This window comes from Carlito syrichta, unplaced genomic scaffold (assembly GCF_000164805.1).
Source record: "Carlito syrichta isolate Samal-C Ts95f unplaced genomic scaffold, Tarsius_syrichta-2.0.1 Scaffold314404, whole genome shotgun sequence".
NCBI lineage: Eukaryota > Metazoa > Chordata > Mammalia > Primates > Tarsiidae > Carlito > Carlito syrichta.
Genome location: NW_007258500.1, coordinates 85,599 through 105,219, shown reverse-complemented (window position 1 = coordinate 105,219; position 19,621 = coordinate 85,599). Strand labels below are relative to the sequence as shown.

At 38.5% G+C, this 19,621-nt stretch overlaps 1 protein-coding gene across 1 annotated transcript in view; it reads right to left on the bottom strand.

Annotated features, from left to right (window-relative positions):
* Positions 1–19,621, bottom strand: part of MBTD1 (mbt domain containing 1) — a 74,691-nt gene that overhangs the window by 35,327 nt on the left and 19,743 nt on the right. The window contains 4 exon segments of the mRNA XM_008071592.2: positions 4,046–4,128; positions 4,994–5,108; positions 6,414–6,547; positions 8,562–8,763. Coding sequence (XP_008069783.2) covers positions 4,046–4,128; positions 4,994–5,108; positions 6,414–6,547; positions 8,562–8,763 — 534 coding nt within the window.

Sequence of the window (19,621 nt, the reverse complement as noted above, 5' to 3'; positions counted from 1 at the left end):
GCACTCCAGTCTGGGTGACAGAGTGAGACTCCAACTCAAAAAAAAAAAACCAAAAAAACCAAAAAAACTTTTTCTTTTTTTGAGTTGGAATCTCACTCTGTCCCCCAGGCTGGAGTGCAGTAGCACGCTCAGGGACACCATAGCCTCAACCTGTTGGGCTCAGGTGATCCTTTTGTCCCAGCCTTCTAAGTACCTGGAACTACAGACACATGTCATCAAGCCCAGCTAATTTTTTATGATTTATTGTAGAGACTTGGTCTCGCCAAGTTGCCCAGGGTAGTCTCGAACTCCTGAGCTCAGGCAATCCTCTTGCCTGGGCCTCCCAAAGTGCTGGGATTTTAGGCTGAGCCACTGTGTCTGGCCCCAAAATAAACTATTAATAGAAGACAATAACTTGTGGATTTTTTTTTTGAGTCGGAGTATCGCTGTCAACCAGACTGGAGTCCAGTGACACGCGTATGGCCACCACAGCCTCGACCTGCAGGGTTCAGGAGATCCTTCTGCCTCAGCCAAGTAGCTGGAACTATAGGCACATGCCACCACTCCTGGCTAACTTTATTTTGGATTTTTTTGTCGAGATGAGGTCTAGTCACATTGCCCAGGCTGGTTGAGAACTTTTGAGCTCAGGTAACCCTCTTACCTCTGCCTCCCAAAGTGCTGGGATTACAGGCGTTCACGCCTGAACCACCATGCACAGCCAACTTGTGAAATTCATATATACAGGGCACCTAACTGGCATGCAGTACTGCACTGTATTAATAATCTGGAGACTTTTCCAATTCAGTGGTTTCCAACTTCAGGGACTGCTAAGCAAGGGGTGTCCAAGTGTCAGGGGCCAAGACTTAGGCAGCACCACCCATGTCTGTCAGACGCATCAGTGCAGCTTCCTCCTAATCCTGATCCTGACTGTGTTTTGAAGCCTGAGTAAGATTTTTATTAGAAAAAAGGGGAATTCTGATGCTTAAGTAAAAGGTCTGAAAGCTATTACCTGGATAAAATAAAAAATATGTCAGATATATGGCAAACATAATATACAGATTTCTAAGAAGCAGATATATTAAATAGCAAGTGGGGCTCAATTTCCACTGCTGATTATAAAAAAAATTGTCAAATATTGTTTTAGTTGAGTGACTGAGTATAAACCATTATGCATAGTTATAGCAATTATTAAAAAAGGATATAGTCCTATAATCCACTCTGCAGAAACATCATTCTCAGAAGTTTAAAGACAGACCAAAAAAGGAAAATTCTACCTTGAAATTCTGTGATTTTAGAACTAATCACAGTAATATCTAGGTGCTAGAAAATAGAAAGGGTTACTGGTCAGGTGCAGTGGCTCATGTCTGTAATCCCAGCACTTTGGGAGGCTGAGGCGAGAGGACTGCCTGAGTCCAGCAGTTCAAGACTAGCTTAGATAACTTAGCGAGACCTTGCCTCTACAGTAAATCAAGAAAAATTAGACAGGCATGGTGGTGCATGCCTGTAGTTCCAGTTCTTGGAAGGTTGAGGCAAAAAGACCTGAGCTCAGTAGGTTGAGGCTGAGGCAGCTGTGAGCATGCTACTGCGCTCTAGCCTAGGTGACAGAGTAAAACTCCGACTTAAAACAAAAACAATAAAAAAAGAAAATATAAAGGGTTTATCTGGGATTCTCACTCCAGACGAAGAGACTGGGTTAAGCTAAAGAAGCCAGGAAGTCAGGGCTCCGACACTGCTCGCATCCCAATTTGTGATTCAAATCAGCTCTGCTTCCATTTTACATACTGGATGTTTCTTGGTAAATTATGTTCGGAAAAGAACCCCTGAAGAATAGGGAAAGGCTCCCATATTGTGCTCAAGTGGAAGAGAAGGCAGATGCAGAATCTGGAAGAAGGGGGTCTTCCTTACTGGTGAACCAGTATTAGAGCAGGTGTCAAGTTTTAGAAGACGTCAATGATATGAGGCAGGATCCTGTGCAATCAGCCCCTGACAGTGGGTTTTCTAAAGCCAAAACCACTAATTTTCCTTAGAGACCCAGAAAACTATCTCAAGGGGAGAACCATGAAGAGTCAACTCTAAAAGAACATCAGAGCATCTTGAGGTCTGACCCCCTAAACCACGTGGTTTCAAATGAAGATGCCAACTAAGGTAAAAGAGCAAACTCTTTGTACAAAAACATACTAAGGAATTCCTAACACAGATATTTTCCCATTGAGGAGAAAGCAGTGAAGAAAGGACAGGAAGAGGCTGAGTCCACATAAATGTGAGAAACAGGTGGCTTCACATGGTCATTATTGACAATGTGGCTAAGGTTAGTTGCTCTGTTATATATGAAGGAACATTTTAATCTTAATAAGGCAAAGTTGAAAACATCATTATTACAACAGATATTTTCACAAAGAACTTTAACATAGTACAGTGATTCAAAGATTTGGGCAGGAAATAAAATACGCTTTTGGGACTCAATGCTATTCTTTTTAACATACTGACTACTTATAGAAAATGGTTTGATATGGTTTATGACATAAAAACAGATATGAAAGGCCATTCAGAAGGAGACAACAGACAAATGTTCCAAAAATCTGAGATAAAAGAGTTACTGTAACTGAGAACTTAATCTGTCTAAGTTTCTTAGCACTAGGGAAGCACTAACCCAAGGGAAGAGAGCTAAAGATTTGTTTTATAGTTCTCTTTAAAGCTGCTGTTGCTGTGTATGGAATACAGCTCACATGTGACACAATTATCAACATAAAAGCAAAAGAAATCACCTACTTTACACTGAGATAAGTAAGACTCCACTCAGGTTGGTTTGTATAGTCAGTATGTCACTGACTAAAGGCTTAACTAACACCTATACTTCCAAGAAAGCAAGCTAGCAAATTAATGAGCTAAGCTTTAACTTATTATTTCTTTTTTTTTTTTTTGAGTTGGAGTCTCATTCCATTGCCCAGGTGGACTGCAGTGGCACACTCAAGGCCACTCCAGTGTCGACCCACTGGGCTCAGGCTATCCTTCCGCCTTAGTCTTCTAAGTAGCCAGAACTACAGGTGTACACTACCATGTCCAGCTAATTTTCTGATTTATTGTAGAGACGAGGTCTCGTCAAGTTGCCCAGGCAGGTCCTGGACGCATGGGCTCAGACAAGCCTCACCTCGGCCTCCCAAAGTGCTGGGATTACAGGCCTGAGCTGCTGTGCCTGGTTTGACTTATATTTCTATCACTGAATTAATATGCTTGACTTCGATCAAAATCCTTTACTGGCCATGAATGGGTAGAAATTCATTGGGATTTCCACAGCAGGAGCTCAAGCTCAGTTTCATTCACATGCTGTTATTAAAAAATAAAGCTCTAAATTAACAAAATATTAAGTGTAAACAAAATCTCATTAATTTCTTAAATTTTTTTATACAGTAGAAGATAGAATCTTTAAATATTGGAGTATTAATCACAGATAACCAAATCAAAAGAAATAGAATAAAAAGGAAAAAACTTGCCATCAGATAGATACATTTTAAACATAATTCTGAATTACTACAGATGTTCTGTAACTACTTGTTGAAAAGAACACCTTTTAAAGTCTTTTTCATACAGATCATGTATTTCAGTTCATGATACTACATTACTAACAGTTTTTTTGTTCTTGTGATTTTTACATTTGGAGGCAAAAACAAAACAAAGGAAGAGTTATCCTTTTGTAAATGATCAAGTCAAATCAAAGGTTTAGGTAGCACACGTGATTGATGGATTCTATTAGGTTTAACAATATGACACTGTCAAAGTGCAAGTATTTTTGATATATTAAACTAGCAATTTTATATAGTTAACTAAATATAAAAATTGAATGAGACTAGTACTGTTTAAAATAACTTCAATTTGCAATAGGATGCTTTTACTTGTAACCTTATAGAAGTTATTTTTAGCTATTAGTAAGTATAATTAATAAAACAGAAGCATTTCAATTACAAGGTATAAAACAAACACCTTCTAAATGTAGGATGTGTGTTATTGTACCTTCAGACTTAAATAATGACTAAACATTTCAAAATAAGTCAAGAAACTCCATACTTACATGCTTAAAACAGGTAACTGGAGCTGCTATAAAGCTATTGCTATTGATGTAGTTTCCCCAGCTGAAACCTTCCATGGAGACTGCTGAAATGAAATAAATGTAGATATATTACAATTCTCAAAGCTTTTATTTATAAGAAGGCTATTTTTGTTAAGTTGTGAAAGAACATAAAATTAGTTTATTCCCCTTAAAAAAAAGTTTCCTTTTTTTCTGTAAGGATCAAATAACTTGTCTAAATAACAAGAGCTTTAACTTATATTTGGAAACAGCGATTTCTAAAGTCGTGTGTACGTGCGCGTGTGTGCACGTGTGTGTGTGTATCATGCTCCTTGGCAAGTGAATATAAGCTCTCTAGTTGGGAAAGCTGGAACAGCCGAAAGACATGTCCAGGAAATGAGCCCTGCTATGGCTGCTTTTGTGTTTTTATTCCCACCCAGCCCTTACTATGGACCTCAGGGAGTACCTACCAGTACCTACCACCTACTACACCCCCACTAGGGTTTTCCACAACCTCACTTTCTACTTACCTCCTCATCTTTGTGCTCCTATTAAGAATCTTCTATTAGAAATGGTCCTCTCCTCAATTTCTTCCTCTAATTACTCTCCTCTCCTCAATCCCTTTGAAGCCTGCTAAATGTCCTATTTCTTTCTTCATTATCTCCACAATGATCCCTACCATCCACAGTGTGGAGATTCAGTATGTAAAAAGTAAATAAAGCAAATTAAAAAAATTCAGGAGATTGCCTCAAGCACTGGAACTTGTGCATGCAACTCTTCTCTTCTAGAGTAATTTATTGAAATAAAGTTCACCACCAGGAAGTCTAGTGTCATAATGGGCTAACAGGACACAGAAACAGCTTAAATAGAATCCAAAATTAAAATGTTATTCATTAAAACTAGATGAACCAATAGCAAGTATTTCACCTCTGTTACATTCACCAATATTACCTGCTTTCGTCTTTGCTTGATTTTGCAAGGTAGCTTGATACTGAGCATACGCAGCTAGTTTAGCAACTAAAGGCTGTTTCTGAAGAACTTTTGCTTTCTTTGTTGGAGGCTTACCCTAAAACAAGAAGAGTTAAGTAAATAGGATTCTTTTTCATCCCCCTACCACTGAAATTTAACTTGACTGCATACTACTCATTCTGCTTAAGTAAACATTGAAGGTTTAGAAAATTATTAAAGCAGAGGAAACATTCAAGAACTTTTACGTGAGAAATTTTTTTGGAATTCTGCCACAATGTAGATATCTAATATGGGTAGCAGAGCTGGCAAAGACTAAAATAGCAATATGCAAATTAATATGTTAATAAAAAATTATGTCCCATAAGATGTTAAAATATAGGCTGTTGTGGATAATTGATTCCTTCTTATAGTAGATAGAACTGGTGGTTATTCACTCATGCAGGTTGCCAAGCATTGCTATTTATATGGTAAGAGAAGACAATTTAATGTTCAAAGAGCAAGTGACTGAGGTTTATACCTTTAGTGCTAACGCAAAAGGTCAATGACAAAATGATCATGGGCCAAATTCACAGTGTGACAAACTGCCATCCATTTGGGTACAGACCACTGCTCAGGATCTTTAGGTACTGTCTATCTGAAATATAGAAATACATCTAAGTGATGTATTTCCTTAATTTGGAGGATTTAAATAACCCTTTCAGTGCTACATGGTGATCACAATAAGTTAAATGAGAATAAGAAGAATGTGATCATGTAATAAAATATATTGCAAAAATCAGTTAATGCCTTTAAAAAGTTGTTTATATGCTACAATAGTAACAACTTATCAAAAGGTCAAGTCTCCAGTCATTGTGTAGGCAATAATGTACATTTAAAGCAAGATTATTTTCTTACCATACCATGAATGTTTTCAAAAAGTTTAGTTGGATTAACCATATACATTTGGTCAAGGCATCAAATGGGTTGTACTCAAAAGTACAAAGCGAGGAGAATGGGGAAATAAGAAACTGAATCATCTCCCCCCCCAAATGCTGAAAGAGTCTACCTTCATGTTAACTCAAAAGAAAACAAGGGGAAAAAAGGAAAATGTTTTCAATTTCTGTATATAAAAAGGTATTTATTGTATTTATGCTTATTTGGAAAAAGGATAAGTATTTTTAATTCACAAACACAAACAATTCATAGTTTATTCTCAATAGTATGCCCTGTCCATTCAAAACAGTTGCTCAATTTTATAGACTGAACAAACTTTGGGCTCACACATATCCTAAAAATGTGGGGTATAAAATGATAACTGACCAATTGGGCAGAGGTGGAGTGCAGTGAAACACAATCAAATGACAGATAAATGGTGAAAGTCACAGAAATAGATATAAGAATAAGAAGGTTTCTGTACCGTTACCTGAAGTCTGGCCAAAATGCTTGCCTTCTTGGAGTTTGACGAATAACTTCTTGAACACGAAACGCTACAGAAACGCTTTGTTTTAGAGTAGAAAGCATCTCGCACGCCAACCATTCCACACATCTCACAGGTAGCTAATTAACAAAATAAAAACACCACTGTTATAATCATATTATAAAATCAGTTTTCATCTAATAGTTTAATAAGTTTTCCAACCATCTGAAAGTTTTAATTTAAAAATTTGCCTTGAAATTTCTTCTATCTCCTGTTCAAATGACAGAGAAGCTTACACAGAGGAGGGAAAGAGCAATGGTCTGATGCCATGGTCTGGTGACGGCTCTACAAAGTCTGACAGGAGCTCAAGGTCAGAAAGGCTTTGCAAAGGGTCAAGACGCAAATATGTCGGATTCAACTGACATTACCTTAGCGCTTACCATGTGAGGGGGAATTTTCATATACATATGGATTCCAGCTTTTGAAAAGATTGTAAACAAAAGATGAAAAGAAATGCAACACAACGAAGGATTAATACAAAGTATAGGACAAGCCTTTAAAATACTGTCAAGGTTAACACCTAAAAAGAGCTAAAACTTGGAAAAATGCTAAGGGCAATACAAGGATTCTTTCAAGAATGTTTAGGGGATAAAAAGGAAGGAATAGCTGCAAAGCTTGAGACAGGTGCTCTGTTATTAACCAGTGATAGCGGGAAACTGTGGAACTCTTGACTACTATTGCATAATCAACAATTATCTGAAAGGTAGGACCAGAAGAACAAGGTTCATGAGAACTAAAGCTCAAGAAAGATAAACAGGTTGGGTGCGGTGGCTTATGCCTATAATCTCAGCACTTCGGAGAGGCTGAGGCAAGAGGATCCTTGAACCCTGGAGTTTGAGACTAGCGTAGGCAATATAGCGAGACTGTGTCTCTACAGAAAATCAAACAATAAGCCAGGTATGGCGGTGAGTGCCTGTAGTCCCAGCTACTTGGGAGGCTGAGGTGGAAGGACTGCCTGAAATCACAGATACATAGGCTGACTGTATTGGTTACACTATAGTTTCTTCCAGTTTACCTGTTTGGGTGGAGACTTTAACTTACTAAGGCAGTCATTTGCTGTGATACTTACTGTTGACTTTCTTTCTTTCTTTGTTTTTGAATTGGAGTCTCACTCTGTCGCCCAGACTGGAGTGCAATGGCACGCTCACGGCCACCGCAGCCTTGACCTCCTGGGCTCTAGCAATCCTTCTGCCTCAGCCTTCCAAGTAGCTGGAACCATAGGCATGTGCCACCATGCTCAGCTAATTTTTTGATTTATTATAGAGATGAGGTCTCGCCAAGTTGCCCAGGCTGGTCTTGAACCCCTGGGCTCAGGCCATCCTCTTGCCTTTGCCTCCCAAAGTGCTGGGATTACAGGCATGAGCCATTGCACTTAGTTACAATAATTTCTTATAAGAAGTTTTTTTTTTTTAACATTCCTGGTGACAAGATATTCTCTGACTCTGAAAGCATTTTCATTTTTTAGTATCTCTGATTACTAGAATAGTCTTTATATTGAGTCAAGATTATTCTGGTTCCAACTTCTATCTTTTGATTTCAGTTTTGCTTTGTAAAGCTACACAGAATAATTCTAATCCTTGTTCTAATGATAGCTCTTTCCCCCACACTAGAAGCTAAGTATTCGAGAGTACACCAAGAAGCCACAGTTGCATCGCAGGTCGAGGCTGTGATGGCTGTGAACATGCCACTGCACTCCATTCCATCCTGGGTGAGAGAGTGAGACTCCAACTCAAAAAAAAAAAAAAAATTATTGTAGATGAGGGAGTCTTACCTTGAATGTCTCTTTTGACTCTATAAGTTACTTTCAGTTACTTAGCGAGTTCTTATCCAATTACTGAATTTATGTTCACATTAAGTTTCTCAATAGCCTTTGCTTTTTATTTTGTTCTACTTGCTTTCCACCAGAAGGAGGCAGACAAAATCACGAGAAAAAACACAAACTCAGTGATCTTATCTCGTATTATAAATTCCAGGCTCTACTCCTTCAAATTACCCTTTAAAAATTCTAAGGAGGGGAAATGACAAGAAATCAAATGAAAATATGCCCTCAACCATAAAGCTGTACAACAGGTGAAGGCTAGAATAAATACTCACCCATGCCAGATTTACCATCTGGGTACGTGTAAACTTGTCCATTGTTCTTGATAATCGGGAGATTTGAAGGTAAAGGAGCAACTTCTTCCTCACTTTCCTCAGAGCTGGAGCTGCTGCTTGTGTCCTCACTGCAGCTATCATAACCGTCAAACATCCCGAATGAGTGTCTTCTGTTCCTTTTGGATCGTGAAGAATGTTCAGTCTTTGAAGCAGAAGAAACCAGTAATACATGACATACCACTCATAAGACCCATAAAAGACCTTAGCACAAATTATGGCAAATGAGAGTTAACAAATGAAAATCTCAATGTTTGTGCCAAAATGGAGCCCTCGACTTCTGTGAAGCATAAATCTATTAGCTATGTTAGCTAATAAGATTAATGATGACTGAAATGACAATGATGGAAAGAACACCAAATGTGAATCAGAAGAATACCATGGAACCCAAGTCTTAAACCAGGTGTGTCACTTCTCTATAAAAAAAAGTAGATGAGATTAAAAAAAACTGTGCTGAGCCAGGTGCAGTGGCTCACACCTGTAATCCCAGCACTTTGGGAGGTGGAGGCAAGCGGATTGCCTGAGCCCGGGGGTTTGAGAATAGCTCCACAATTTGGTGAGACCTAGTCTCTACAATAAAAACATCAGCCTGGTGTGGTGGTATGCACCTATAGCTCCAGCTGCTACAGCTGGGAGGCTGAGGTGGAAGAATCACCTGAGCCCAGCGGGCTGAGACTGTGGTAGCTGTAATCATGCCACTGCACTCCAGCCTGGGCAACAGAGACTCCAACTAAAAAAGATTAAAATTAAAAAACTGTGTCGAAATATACATAATAAACAGATTTCTTAATTTGTCTTTCATCTCTAAAATTGAGTTTCTTTCTTTCTTTCTTTGAGTTAGAGTCTTACTCTGTCGCTCAGGCTGGAGTGCAGTGGCATGCTCATGTCAACCTGCTGGGCTCAGGCGATCCTTCCACCTCAGCCTTCCAAGTAGCCAGAACTACAGGCCTGCGCTACCACGCCTGGTTAATTTTTTGATATATTGTAGAGACGAGGTCTCACCAAGTTGCCCAGGTTGGCCTCAAACCCCTGGTCTCAGGCAATCCTCTTGCCTCGGTCTCCCAAAGTGTTGGGATTACAGGCTTCAGCCACCGCGCCTGGCCTCTTTCTTTTTTAAATTTTAAATGTAAAGAGAGATGGGAGTCTCATGATGTTGGCTAGGCTGGTCTTGAACTACTGCCTCAGCCTCCCAAAGTGCTTGGATTATCGGTGTGAGCCACTGTGCATGGCCTAAAATTAAATTTCTAAACCGAATTTAGAATATCCAGAAAATACAGATGCTTTTAAAAAAATCACTTTCCTTGGTACTTTATCATGTTGGTGGGGGAAAAAAAAACACTGCTGAGATCTCTGGATGGTTTAATGGAAAATTTAAAACTTTTCAGATAATTTTTAGATATTAACTATTTCAAAAATTATAGGTGATAACATTTCTACATATAGCCCTACTTACTTTTTTTTTTTTTTCTTTCCTTTTTTTAGAGACAAGGTCTTGCTCTGCTGCCCAGGCTGGAGTGCAATAGCATGATCATAGTTCACAGTAGCCTTGAACTCCTGGACTCAAGTAATCCTCTTGCCTCAGCCTCCTGAGTAGTTAGAACTACAGATGTGTGCTATCACCTAGCTATTTTTTTTTGTAGAGAAAATTAAAAAATATTAAAAAAATTTTTATGTTGCTTAGGCTAGTCTTGAACTCCTGGCCTCCAATCAAGTACTCCTCCTGCCTTGCCTCTAAAAGTGCTGGGATTACAGGCATGAACTACTGTTCCTGGCCATGAACACATATCACAGTATCTGTTCTACACACTTAATAAACACTGACTAGATTCTAAGTTCTGGTAAGTTTATACAGCCCACCTCCTCCACGCAGAAGTGACCTTTTATATCTATAATTTTTGGATAGGCTTCTCTATAATACAGCCAGTTTGGTTAGCAGTTAATGCGTGTTTATTGATCCTTAAATATAAACCCAGAGTATCTTATTTTGACCCTACTTTCAGAGAATGTAACCTTAAAATTTCAGGAAATTAATGATTACAGATATCTTGTTTTTTTTGAATGTTACGATTTTAATTAAAAGTTTGCCTAGTCATTAAAGAAAATACATGTATATTATATTTCCTACTTTTGCCTTTGTTGCTGAGAAATTCAGTTAGTTAAGTTCAATGTTTAATTATTACTCTTAGGAGTTGCTTAATTTGCTTGCTCACCAACAATTCTAAAAAATCGCGGAAAGATATGGCTCTTTAGGTAGGTGTCTTACTGTCTCTGGGTTCATGAAATTTGTCATCAAGTTATTGTATGGATTAATAAAAAAGGTTGAGAAAGCTACAGTTTTATTTTGTTGCCAGTGAACAGCCTTATTACGTAGTATGACTTGTATTGATTTACCTACATCTTGATTTCAATAATTATACGCTGTTGACATTGAAAAATAAAGTACCAACTCAAATATGCTTGGGGAAATTTTGCTTACTTCAAGGTCTACTGGAGCCTTTAATAAACTTATAAATAAGATGATGATTAAACAGGTATATATAGTAAGTATCTTTTCCAAAGCTTCTTGAAAGACTGTTTTAGAGAAATGTTCTCTGATCTTTTCTGTGGTCCTAGCACATGCAGAAAATGATCATCTGTACAGCACAAGGGGAATAAGCCCCTGGATATACCCTTTCTGAGGCCTCTGACTGTCCCAAGTGTCACAGGGATGAATACTCTGACATGCTCATAAACCAGGGCACACCAGTTGGAAAGCCATATTCTACTTAAGGAATGCTGTTCTTCAAGTATTTTTTTCTTACATTAGGATAGAATGCCAGTGAACTAAATAAACTGTAATTGATTTACCCTACGTAAAACTTACCATTTATTTACTATGGGGGAGCTTACATGGAACTCCATCCACATTAGACCAAAACTCCAGAAAGGGGCTGCAATGTCAACAAAAGGGCTGGTGGGAAAAAAACCAACTACATGCAAAGGGGACATACAAGGGAGCCTTTCCTGTTCATGCTCTGGGTGGAGAGGCTTCTCTAGGATTTTGTAATCACAGGCCTGCCCTTATGAGTAAGTCTGAGGTTGTAATTTTCCCTCCCTTCAATGGTTGGGAAATCTCCAGGCCAAGACATTAAAGTGGTTCCCAGCTACTAGTGCCCTTTGACACCTAGCAGAAACAATCTTAAATTACATCAAGAAATAGGCCTTTCAGCATTCCCACAGATTTCACCAAATATGAGTGCACAATCAAATATCAAACACACAATAAGCAATCCAACACAAGCAAGTGTCAGAAGAAATTGATTAAAAATTTCAAATACTCCAGGCACTGGAATTGACAGAGACAGAACCATGTGGAACTGTTTAATAATAAATAAAAATATTATTGAAAAATTAGCAAGGGTATAAAACAAACATCAACTTATTAGACATTGTAAAAAGAATTAGGGAAGTGGAAGATGAGTGTTAAGATAACACTCAAAATGCAGCAAAGAAAAACAGAAAAATGGAAGATAAGAGGTTAAAATAGGAGGACAGAATGTAAGTATCTAATAAATGTCTAATGGAAAATCTTAAAGGAGAGAGTATGGCGAATGGAGAGAGGTAATGTTGAATGAGATACTGACTGAGATTTATGCAGCATGAGAACATGAATTCACAGAAATATAATGTAAATTTAACTCAACAAAAAGATACATATATCTAGAAAGATCACAATAAAACAGTAGAACACCAAACAGAAGATTTAAAAAGCAACCAATTATCACAGTGAACTCAGAAGTCAACAAGCCCTACTCAGGTGCACTCAGTCTAATCAATTCCTTAGCATCTAACCATTAAATACGCGCAGACAGGCAAGGATCACTGATCATTTCAGACCAAAACAAATCTCCAGGAAAAAATAATCTATAGGAAACAGAAGCGATGCAGGCAGCAAAAGAAAATTTCCAAAATATAATCTTCAGAGTTGTAACACTAGGACACCACAGAGAACAAGACAGATCATGAAAATTCATTTGACATAATCTAACATTGACTCCTGTTAAAAACCCTCAGCTAACTAGGATAGTAAACTTCCTCACCTGACAAAGAGCATTTAGTAAAATCTTAAAGCTAGCATCAGACTTAATGGCGAAGGGTTTTTGCCCCTAAGACTGGATACAAAGTAATTCTGTTTTGGCTACTTCTGTTCAACACTGTACTGAGGTTCTAACCTTTTTTCTTTTTTTTGAGTTGGAGTCTCACTCTTTCGCCCAGACTGAAGTGCAGTGGCCGCTCCCGGCCACCGCAGCCTCGACCTGCTGGGCTCCGGCCATCCTTCCGCCTCAGCCTTCCGAGTAGCCAGAATTACAGGCGCGCGCTACCATGCCTGGCTGTTTTTTTGATTTATTGTAGAGATGAGGTCTCGCCTGCCCAGGCGGGTCTCGAACCCGTGGGCTCAGGCAATCCACTCACCTCAGCCTCCCAAGGCGTGGGATTACAGGCTGAGCCACCGAGCCCGGCTCCTTTTTTCTTAAAGTAAGAAAAAGAAATGAAATCCAAATTGGAAAAGGAGTAAATACATCTTTATTTTCACACAATTTAATTGCCTATGTATAAAATCTGATGAAATTTATGAAAAGGTATGTGGATTAATAAGCAAGTTTAATTGTTCTTTTTTTAAAATTGGGGTGTCACTCTGTTGCTCAGGCTGGAGTGCAAGGTCATAATCAGGGCTCACCATAGTCTCGACCTCCTGGGCTCAGGTGATCCTTCTGCCTCAGCCTCCCCAGTAGCTAGGACTACATGTGAGTGCCACCATGATGCCCGGCTATTTTTAAATTTTTTGTAGAGACAAGGTCTCGCTATGTTTCCCAGGTTGGTCTTGGACTCCTAGGCTCAAGCAATCCTCTCATCTCAGTTCCTTAAAGGGCTGGGATTACAGAAATGAGCCACTGCGCCTGGCCAAATAAGTAAGTTTAACAAAGCTGGAGGACTGTTATCAATATACAAAAATCAGATGTTTTTCTATATACTAGCAACAAACAACCAAAAATTAAAAAACACTATTTATAATACTATAAAAAATAATGAAATAATTGGGGATAAATCTAGCATAAGATGTACAATACTAATACCATGAAAATGACAAAATGTTGCTTAAAGAATAAAATGCCTAGGTGAATGGAGAAATGTACTATGTTTGTGGATCAGAAAAATTAATATTATTAAAATGCCAATTCTCAACTGATTTACAAATCTAACACATTCCAGTAAATAATCATGCAGATTTTTGAGTAGAAACTGACAGTCTGCTTCTAAAATTCGCATACTGCAAAGAATCTAAAATAAGCAAAGGAAATTTCAAAAGGACAAAGTTGGCAGACTTGGGCTTCCTGACTTCAAGACGTTATTATGAAGCTACAAGTATCAAGACAGTAGGATCTTAGCATGACTATGCATAAACAGATCAACAAAACAGAACAAAGTCCAGAAACAGACATACACATTCATCCATTCATCTATCTATTTTTAGCAAGGTTGAAAAGGCAATTTAGAGAAGAAAAAATAGTCTTTAAACTAATAGTGCTGGAATAATTAAATATTCACGTTAAAAGATTTTGGATCCACATCTCACATCATATACAAAAATTAAAAGAAAAAGGATCACAGACCTAAATGTAAAGGTTAAAAGTATAAAACTTCTGGGAAAAAATATTCATAGCCTTGAATTAAGCAAAATGTTTTTAGCCAAGACATCAAAAGTATGATCATTTAAAAAAAATTTTTCATAAACTAGATTTCATCAAAATTAAGAATATCTGCTCTTTGCAAGACAATGTTAAGAAAATAAGACAAATACAGATTGGGAGGAAATATTTGCAAATCATGTATCTGATAAAGCATTTGTATCTAAATGACATTAAAAGGTACTGAAACTCAGTGACTGAAACAACAACAAAAAACAGGTAAAAGATCTAAACAGACAACTCAAAGAAGATATATAGATGGAAAATAAAAAAACTGCAAAGATGTTCAATATCATTAGTTATTGGGAAAATGCTATTTTTTTTGGAGTTGGAGTCTCACTCTGTCGCCCAGACTGGAGTGCAGTGGCCGCTCCCGCCCACCGCAGCCTCGACCTGCTGGGCTCCGGTGATCTTTCTGCCTCAACCTTCCAAGTAGCTGGAACTACAGGCGCGCGCTACCACGCCCGGCTAATTTTTGATTTATTGTAGAGAGGAGGTCTCACCAAGTTTTCCCAGGTGGGCCTCAAACCCGCGGGCTCAGGCAATCCACTCACCTCAGCCTCCCAAAGGCGCGGGATTGCAGGCTGAGCCACCGAGGCCAGCGGGAAAATGCTAATTAAAACCACAAGATACTGTAGCATACCTATCAGTATGGCTAAAATAAAAAAAAAAAACCACTCCATAGTCAGTGTGGCAAACAGAACTCTCATCCACCATAAATGGGAATGTAAAATGGCATAAGCACTCTGGAAAGCAAGAGGTTTCTTAAAAAGTTAAACATACATCACCTACCACCCATTTCATACCCAGGTATAGATTTATGAGAAGTGAGAGCACATACATGAATGGTTGTAATAGCCACAAACTGGAAACAACCTTTTGTCAATCAATAAGTGAATGAATAAGCAAACTGTGGTATATCCACACAATTATTTCATTTTGCTACTCAGAAATAAAAAATGATTTATATATGCCTCAAATGATGATGAATGAAAGCCAAACAGAGTCTTACTATGACTTCTTTACATAAAATTCTAGAAAATGCAAACTAATACATAGTGAAACAAAACAGATCAGTGATAATCTGGGGATCGGTGGGGGCCAGGGTGGGAAGGAGGGTCATGAAGGAGCATGAGAAAACTTCTAGAAATGATGGATATATTCATTCTCTAGACTGTGGTGATGGTTTCATGAGTGTATACCTACGTTTATGTGTAGTTTAACTGTTAAAAAAAATCTATATCCAGTCAAATTATCAAACAACTCTAACAGTAGAATAAAAATTTTCAGATATGTCCCTGGAGCCTCTTCAATTAACTTAGCTCTCATGTTCACTTTTTTTGGCAGGGAATTACTAGAAGATATACTTCATCACACCATCAAAGTAACCATGAAAGAGGAAGATGGAGGATCTAGGAACTAAATGACCCAATCAAAAGCAGGGTAAAACAAACTTCGAAGGCAACAATAAGGGAAGTCCCAGTATTGCAGTTATACAGCAGGTCTAGAAAGCAACCAGACTACAGCTTTGAAAGGGCTATAGGAAAAAACTGAAATCTTTATGTTTGCTGGAGTATATGAAAAAAGGCAATAGGCACTTCCAACACTGGTCAAATGAAAAAAATGAAACAATCATTAACTTTGGGAAAAAAGTTGTATCAGAAAGGAAAAACAGTAGAGTGACTGGTGGAACAGTAGTAAATACTGTTTATGTATTATATAAACACTAGCAATTTAACCAAAACTTGTGATATAAGGCAATGAAATGGCTAACTGTAAGAAGGTGATTTCTCATTTTCCAATTAGATTAATAAACAACAACAACAACAAAATATATTTTTAGACAGAGCCTCGCTCTGTTGTCTGGCTGGAATGCAGTAGCACAATCATGGCTCATGACAGCCTTGACCTCCTTGATCCTTTTGCCTCAGCCTCCTGAATAGCTGGAACTACAGGTGCATTTCACCACACCTGGCTAATTCTTTGATGTTTTTCAGAGATGAAGCCTTGCTATGTTGTCTTGATCTTGAACTGCTGGGCTCAAGCAATCCTCCCACCTCAGCCTCCCAAACTCCTGGGACTACAGGTATGAGCCCCATCACACCAGCCAAGAAGTAAAGTTTTGGATCAACTTGAATATAAACAGTTTGAGGAATGGAGATAAAAAAGTAAATGTCTACTTATATTAACTGAGTAATACTTTTTTTTCTTTTCATAAGGTTTAATTTATTGAATTTAAGTTAACTGTCCTTTATTATAAGATCATATCGTTTCTACTTTCATTTAAGGATGGTAACAGGGTTCTACCATAAAATGTTTGACTTGCTATTTACAAATTACAGAAATTCCAATAATACAAAAATAACATCTAGATACCCTTTACCCTGATTATTAGCATTCTGCCTCATTTATTCCTATCCACTTTTTCACCCTCCACCATTTTTTTTTTTTTTTTTGAGTTGGAGTCTCACTCTGTTGCCCAGGCTTGAATGCAGTGACATGCTCATGGCCACCACAGCTTTAAACAGTTGGGCTTAGGGGATCCTTCTGCTTCAGCCTCCCAAGAAGCTGTAACTATAGGTGTGTGTCACCACGTCTGGCTAATTTTTTGATTTATTGTAGAGATGAGGTCTTGCCAAGTTGCCCAGGCTGGTTTCGAACCCCTGGACTCAGGCAATCCTCTCACCTCTGCCTCCCAAAGTGCTGAGATTACAGGCGTGAGCCACAGCATCTGGTCGCACCATTTGTGAATAGCTAACATGATTCACATGTTTTGACCTCTAAGTCAGGGCTAGGAGGATAGCTTAGAGTTTCTCAATTTTCACAATACTGACATTCTGGACCAGACAATGCTTTATTGTGGGGGGGGGGTGGCTAGCTTGTGCATTATAAGACATGCCACATCATTTCTGGCAGAGATACTGCCTTTATCTCCCAGCTGTGGTAAGCAAAAGTGCCTCCAGGTATTGCCAAATGTCTCCTGGATACAAAACCACCCCAGTTGGAAACTATTTCCTCATACTTCAACATGCCTTTCCTAATAAGAACATCCTCTTACATAATCACAGGCCAGTTTTCATCTTCACAAAACTTAACAATAACCCAATACTTTCATCTAATTTGCCATCCATATTCCAGTTTTGTTAATGGACTCATTCATTAACAGTCTTTATGAGATCTTTTTTCTCACATTTGGGATCATGTATATCATTTGTCATGTCTTAGTTTTTAATCTGGAAAAAGACTGTCTTCCTTTACATTTGATGTCTTTTAAGAATGCAGTCCTGACTGGGTGTGGTGGCTTATGCCTCTAATCCCACCTTTGGGAGGTGAAAGGGGGGGATTGCTTGAGCCCAGAAGTTCAAGCCCAGTAACACAGTGAGACCTCATCTCTACAAAAGTCAAAAAATTAGCCAGGTGTGGTGGTCACACCCTTAGTCCCAGCTACTCAGGAGGCTGAGGCGGGAGGATCACCTAAGCCCAGGAGGTCAAGGCTGTGGTGAGCAATGAGTGTGTCACTGTACTCCAGCCTGGGAAACAGAGTCTGACTCAAAAAAAAAAAAAAAAAAAAGACAAAGAAAAAGAATACAGTCCCTTCCTTTAAAAAAAAAAAAAAGACTATTTAAAAAGTTATAAATTTATAGAAAAATTTCAGAATTTTCATATACTAGTTTCCTCTATTAACATGTCAGTATTGAATGTTTATTACAATCAATGAAACAATATTGATACATATACATTAACTAAAGTCTACACTGTATTCAGATTTTGTTTTTTACTGTTCCATGATCCCACATTACATTTAGTTGTCTTAAGACTTCATAATATAAACTGTCATAAAGCTCCTTTTGGCTATGACAATTTGTCAGGTTTTCCTGGTTTTTGATGACCTTTGACAGTTTTGAGCAGCACTGGTCAGGTATTTTGTTGATTTTTCTTCTACTGGAATTTGACAGTTTGCTGATGATTAGGCTAGGGTTATGTTCTGGAAGTACATCACAGAGGTCAAGTGCCACTTGAATCACATTATCTTGTTGAGACAGTGTTTATTAGGTTTCTCTCCTGTAAAGATACTCTTAATTCCTTTCCATACTGTACTTTTTGGAAGAAAGGGACTATGTGCAGCCCACACTTCAGGAATAGGGAGTTATGTTCCCCTCCTTGAGAGTGGAATATTTATATAAATTATTTAGAATTGTTCTGCATAATTTCTTTTTTTATCTATAAGTTGTTTAGAATTGTTCTGCATAATTTCTTTTTTTTAAATAAAAACTTTATTTTGGGTGTTAGGTGGTCTCATGACTAAATGGAAGTTGTACTACCTAGTTGATGCTTCCTCAGAACTATCAAATCCAAAGGCATGACATCCATCTGCTCCTAACTGGTGAAGTTAATTTTTTCCTTTCATTTTGAGAGTTAGAGTCTTACTCTGTCACCCAGGCTGAAGTGCTGTGGCACACTCACGGCCACTGCAGCCTCGACCTGCTGGGCTCAGGTGATCCTTCCGCCTCAGGCTTCCAAGTAGCTGGAATTACAAACATGCGGCTAATTTTTTGATTACTGTAGACATGAGGTCTCACCAAGTTGCCCAGGCTGGTCTCGAAACTGCAGGCTCAGGCAATCCTCTCACTTCAGCCTCCCAACATGCTGGGATTGTAGGCGTGAGTCACCGTGCCCAGCCCGGTGAAGTTAATTTTTTTTTTTTTTTTTGAGTTGGAGTCTCACTCTGTCGCCCAGACTGGAGTGCAGTGGCTGCTCCCAGTCACTGCAACCTTGACCTGCTGGGCTCCGGTGATCCTTCCCCCTCAGCCTTCCAAATAGCTGGAATTACAGGCACGTGCTACCACACCTGGCTAATTTTTGATTTATTGTAGAGATGAGGTCTCATCAAGTTGCCCAGGCGGGTCTCGAACTTGCGGGCTCAGACAATCCACTCACCTCGGCCTCCCAAAGTGCTGGGATTACAGGCTGAGTCACTGAGCTCGGCTGGTGAAGTTAATTTTAACAACCTGATCAGGGTATGGCCTGGTTTCCCTGCTGTACTTTTACTATTCTCTTTTTTTTTTATGGGGAGACACTTAAAGACCATGTAAATATTCTGCTTATTAAATTTTCACAATCAACAATGATTTTCACCCAACCTGTAACTATGATAATTTTCCAACCCCAGCTTTCTCTCTGTAGTCATCAAGCAGCATTCTTCTCTACGGAAGAACTCTTTTTTCTTATTTATCTTTTATTATGGGTATCAACTCAAGGATTTCTACTTTTCAATGT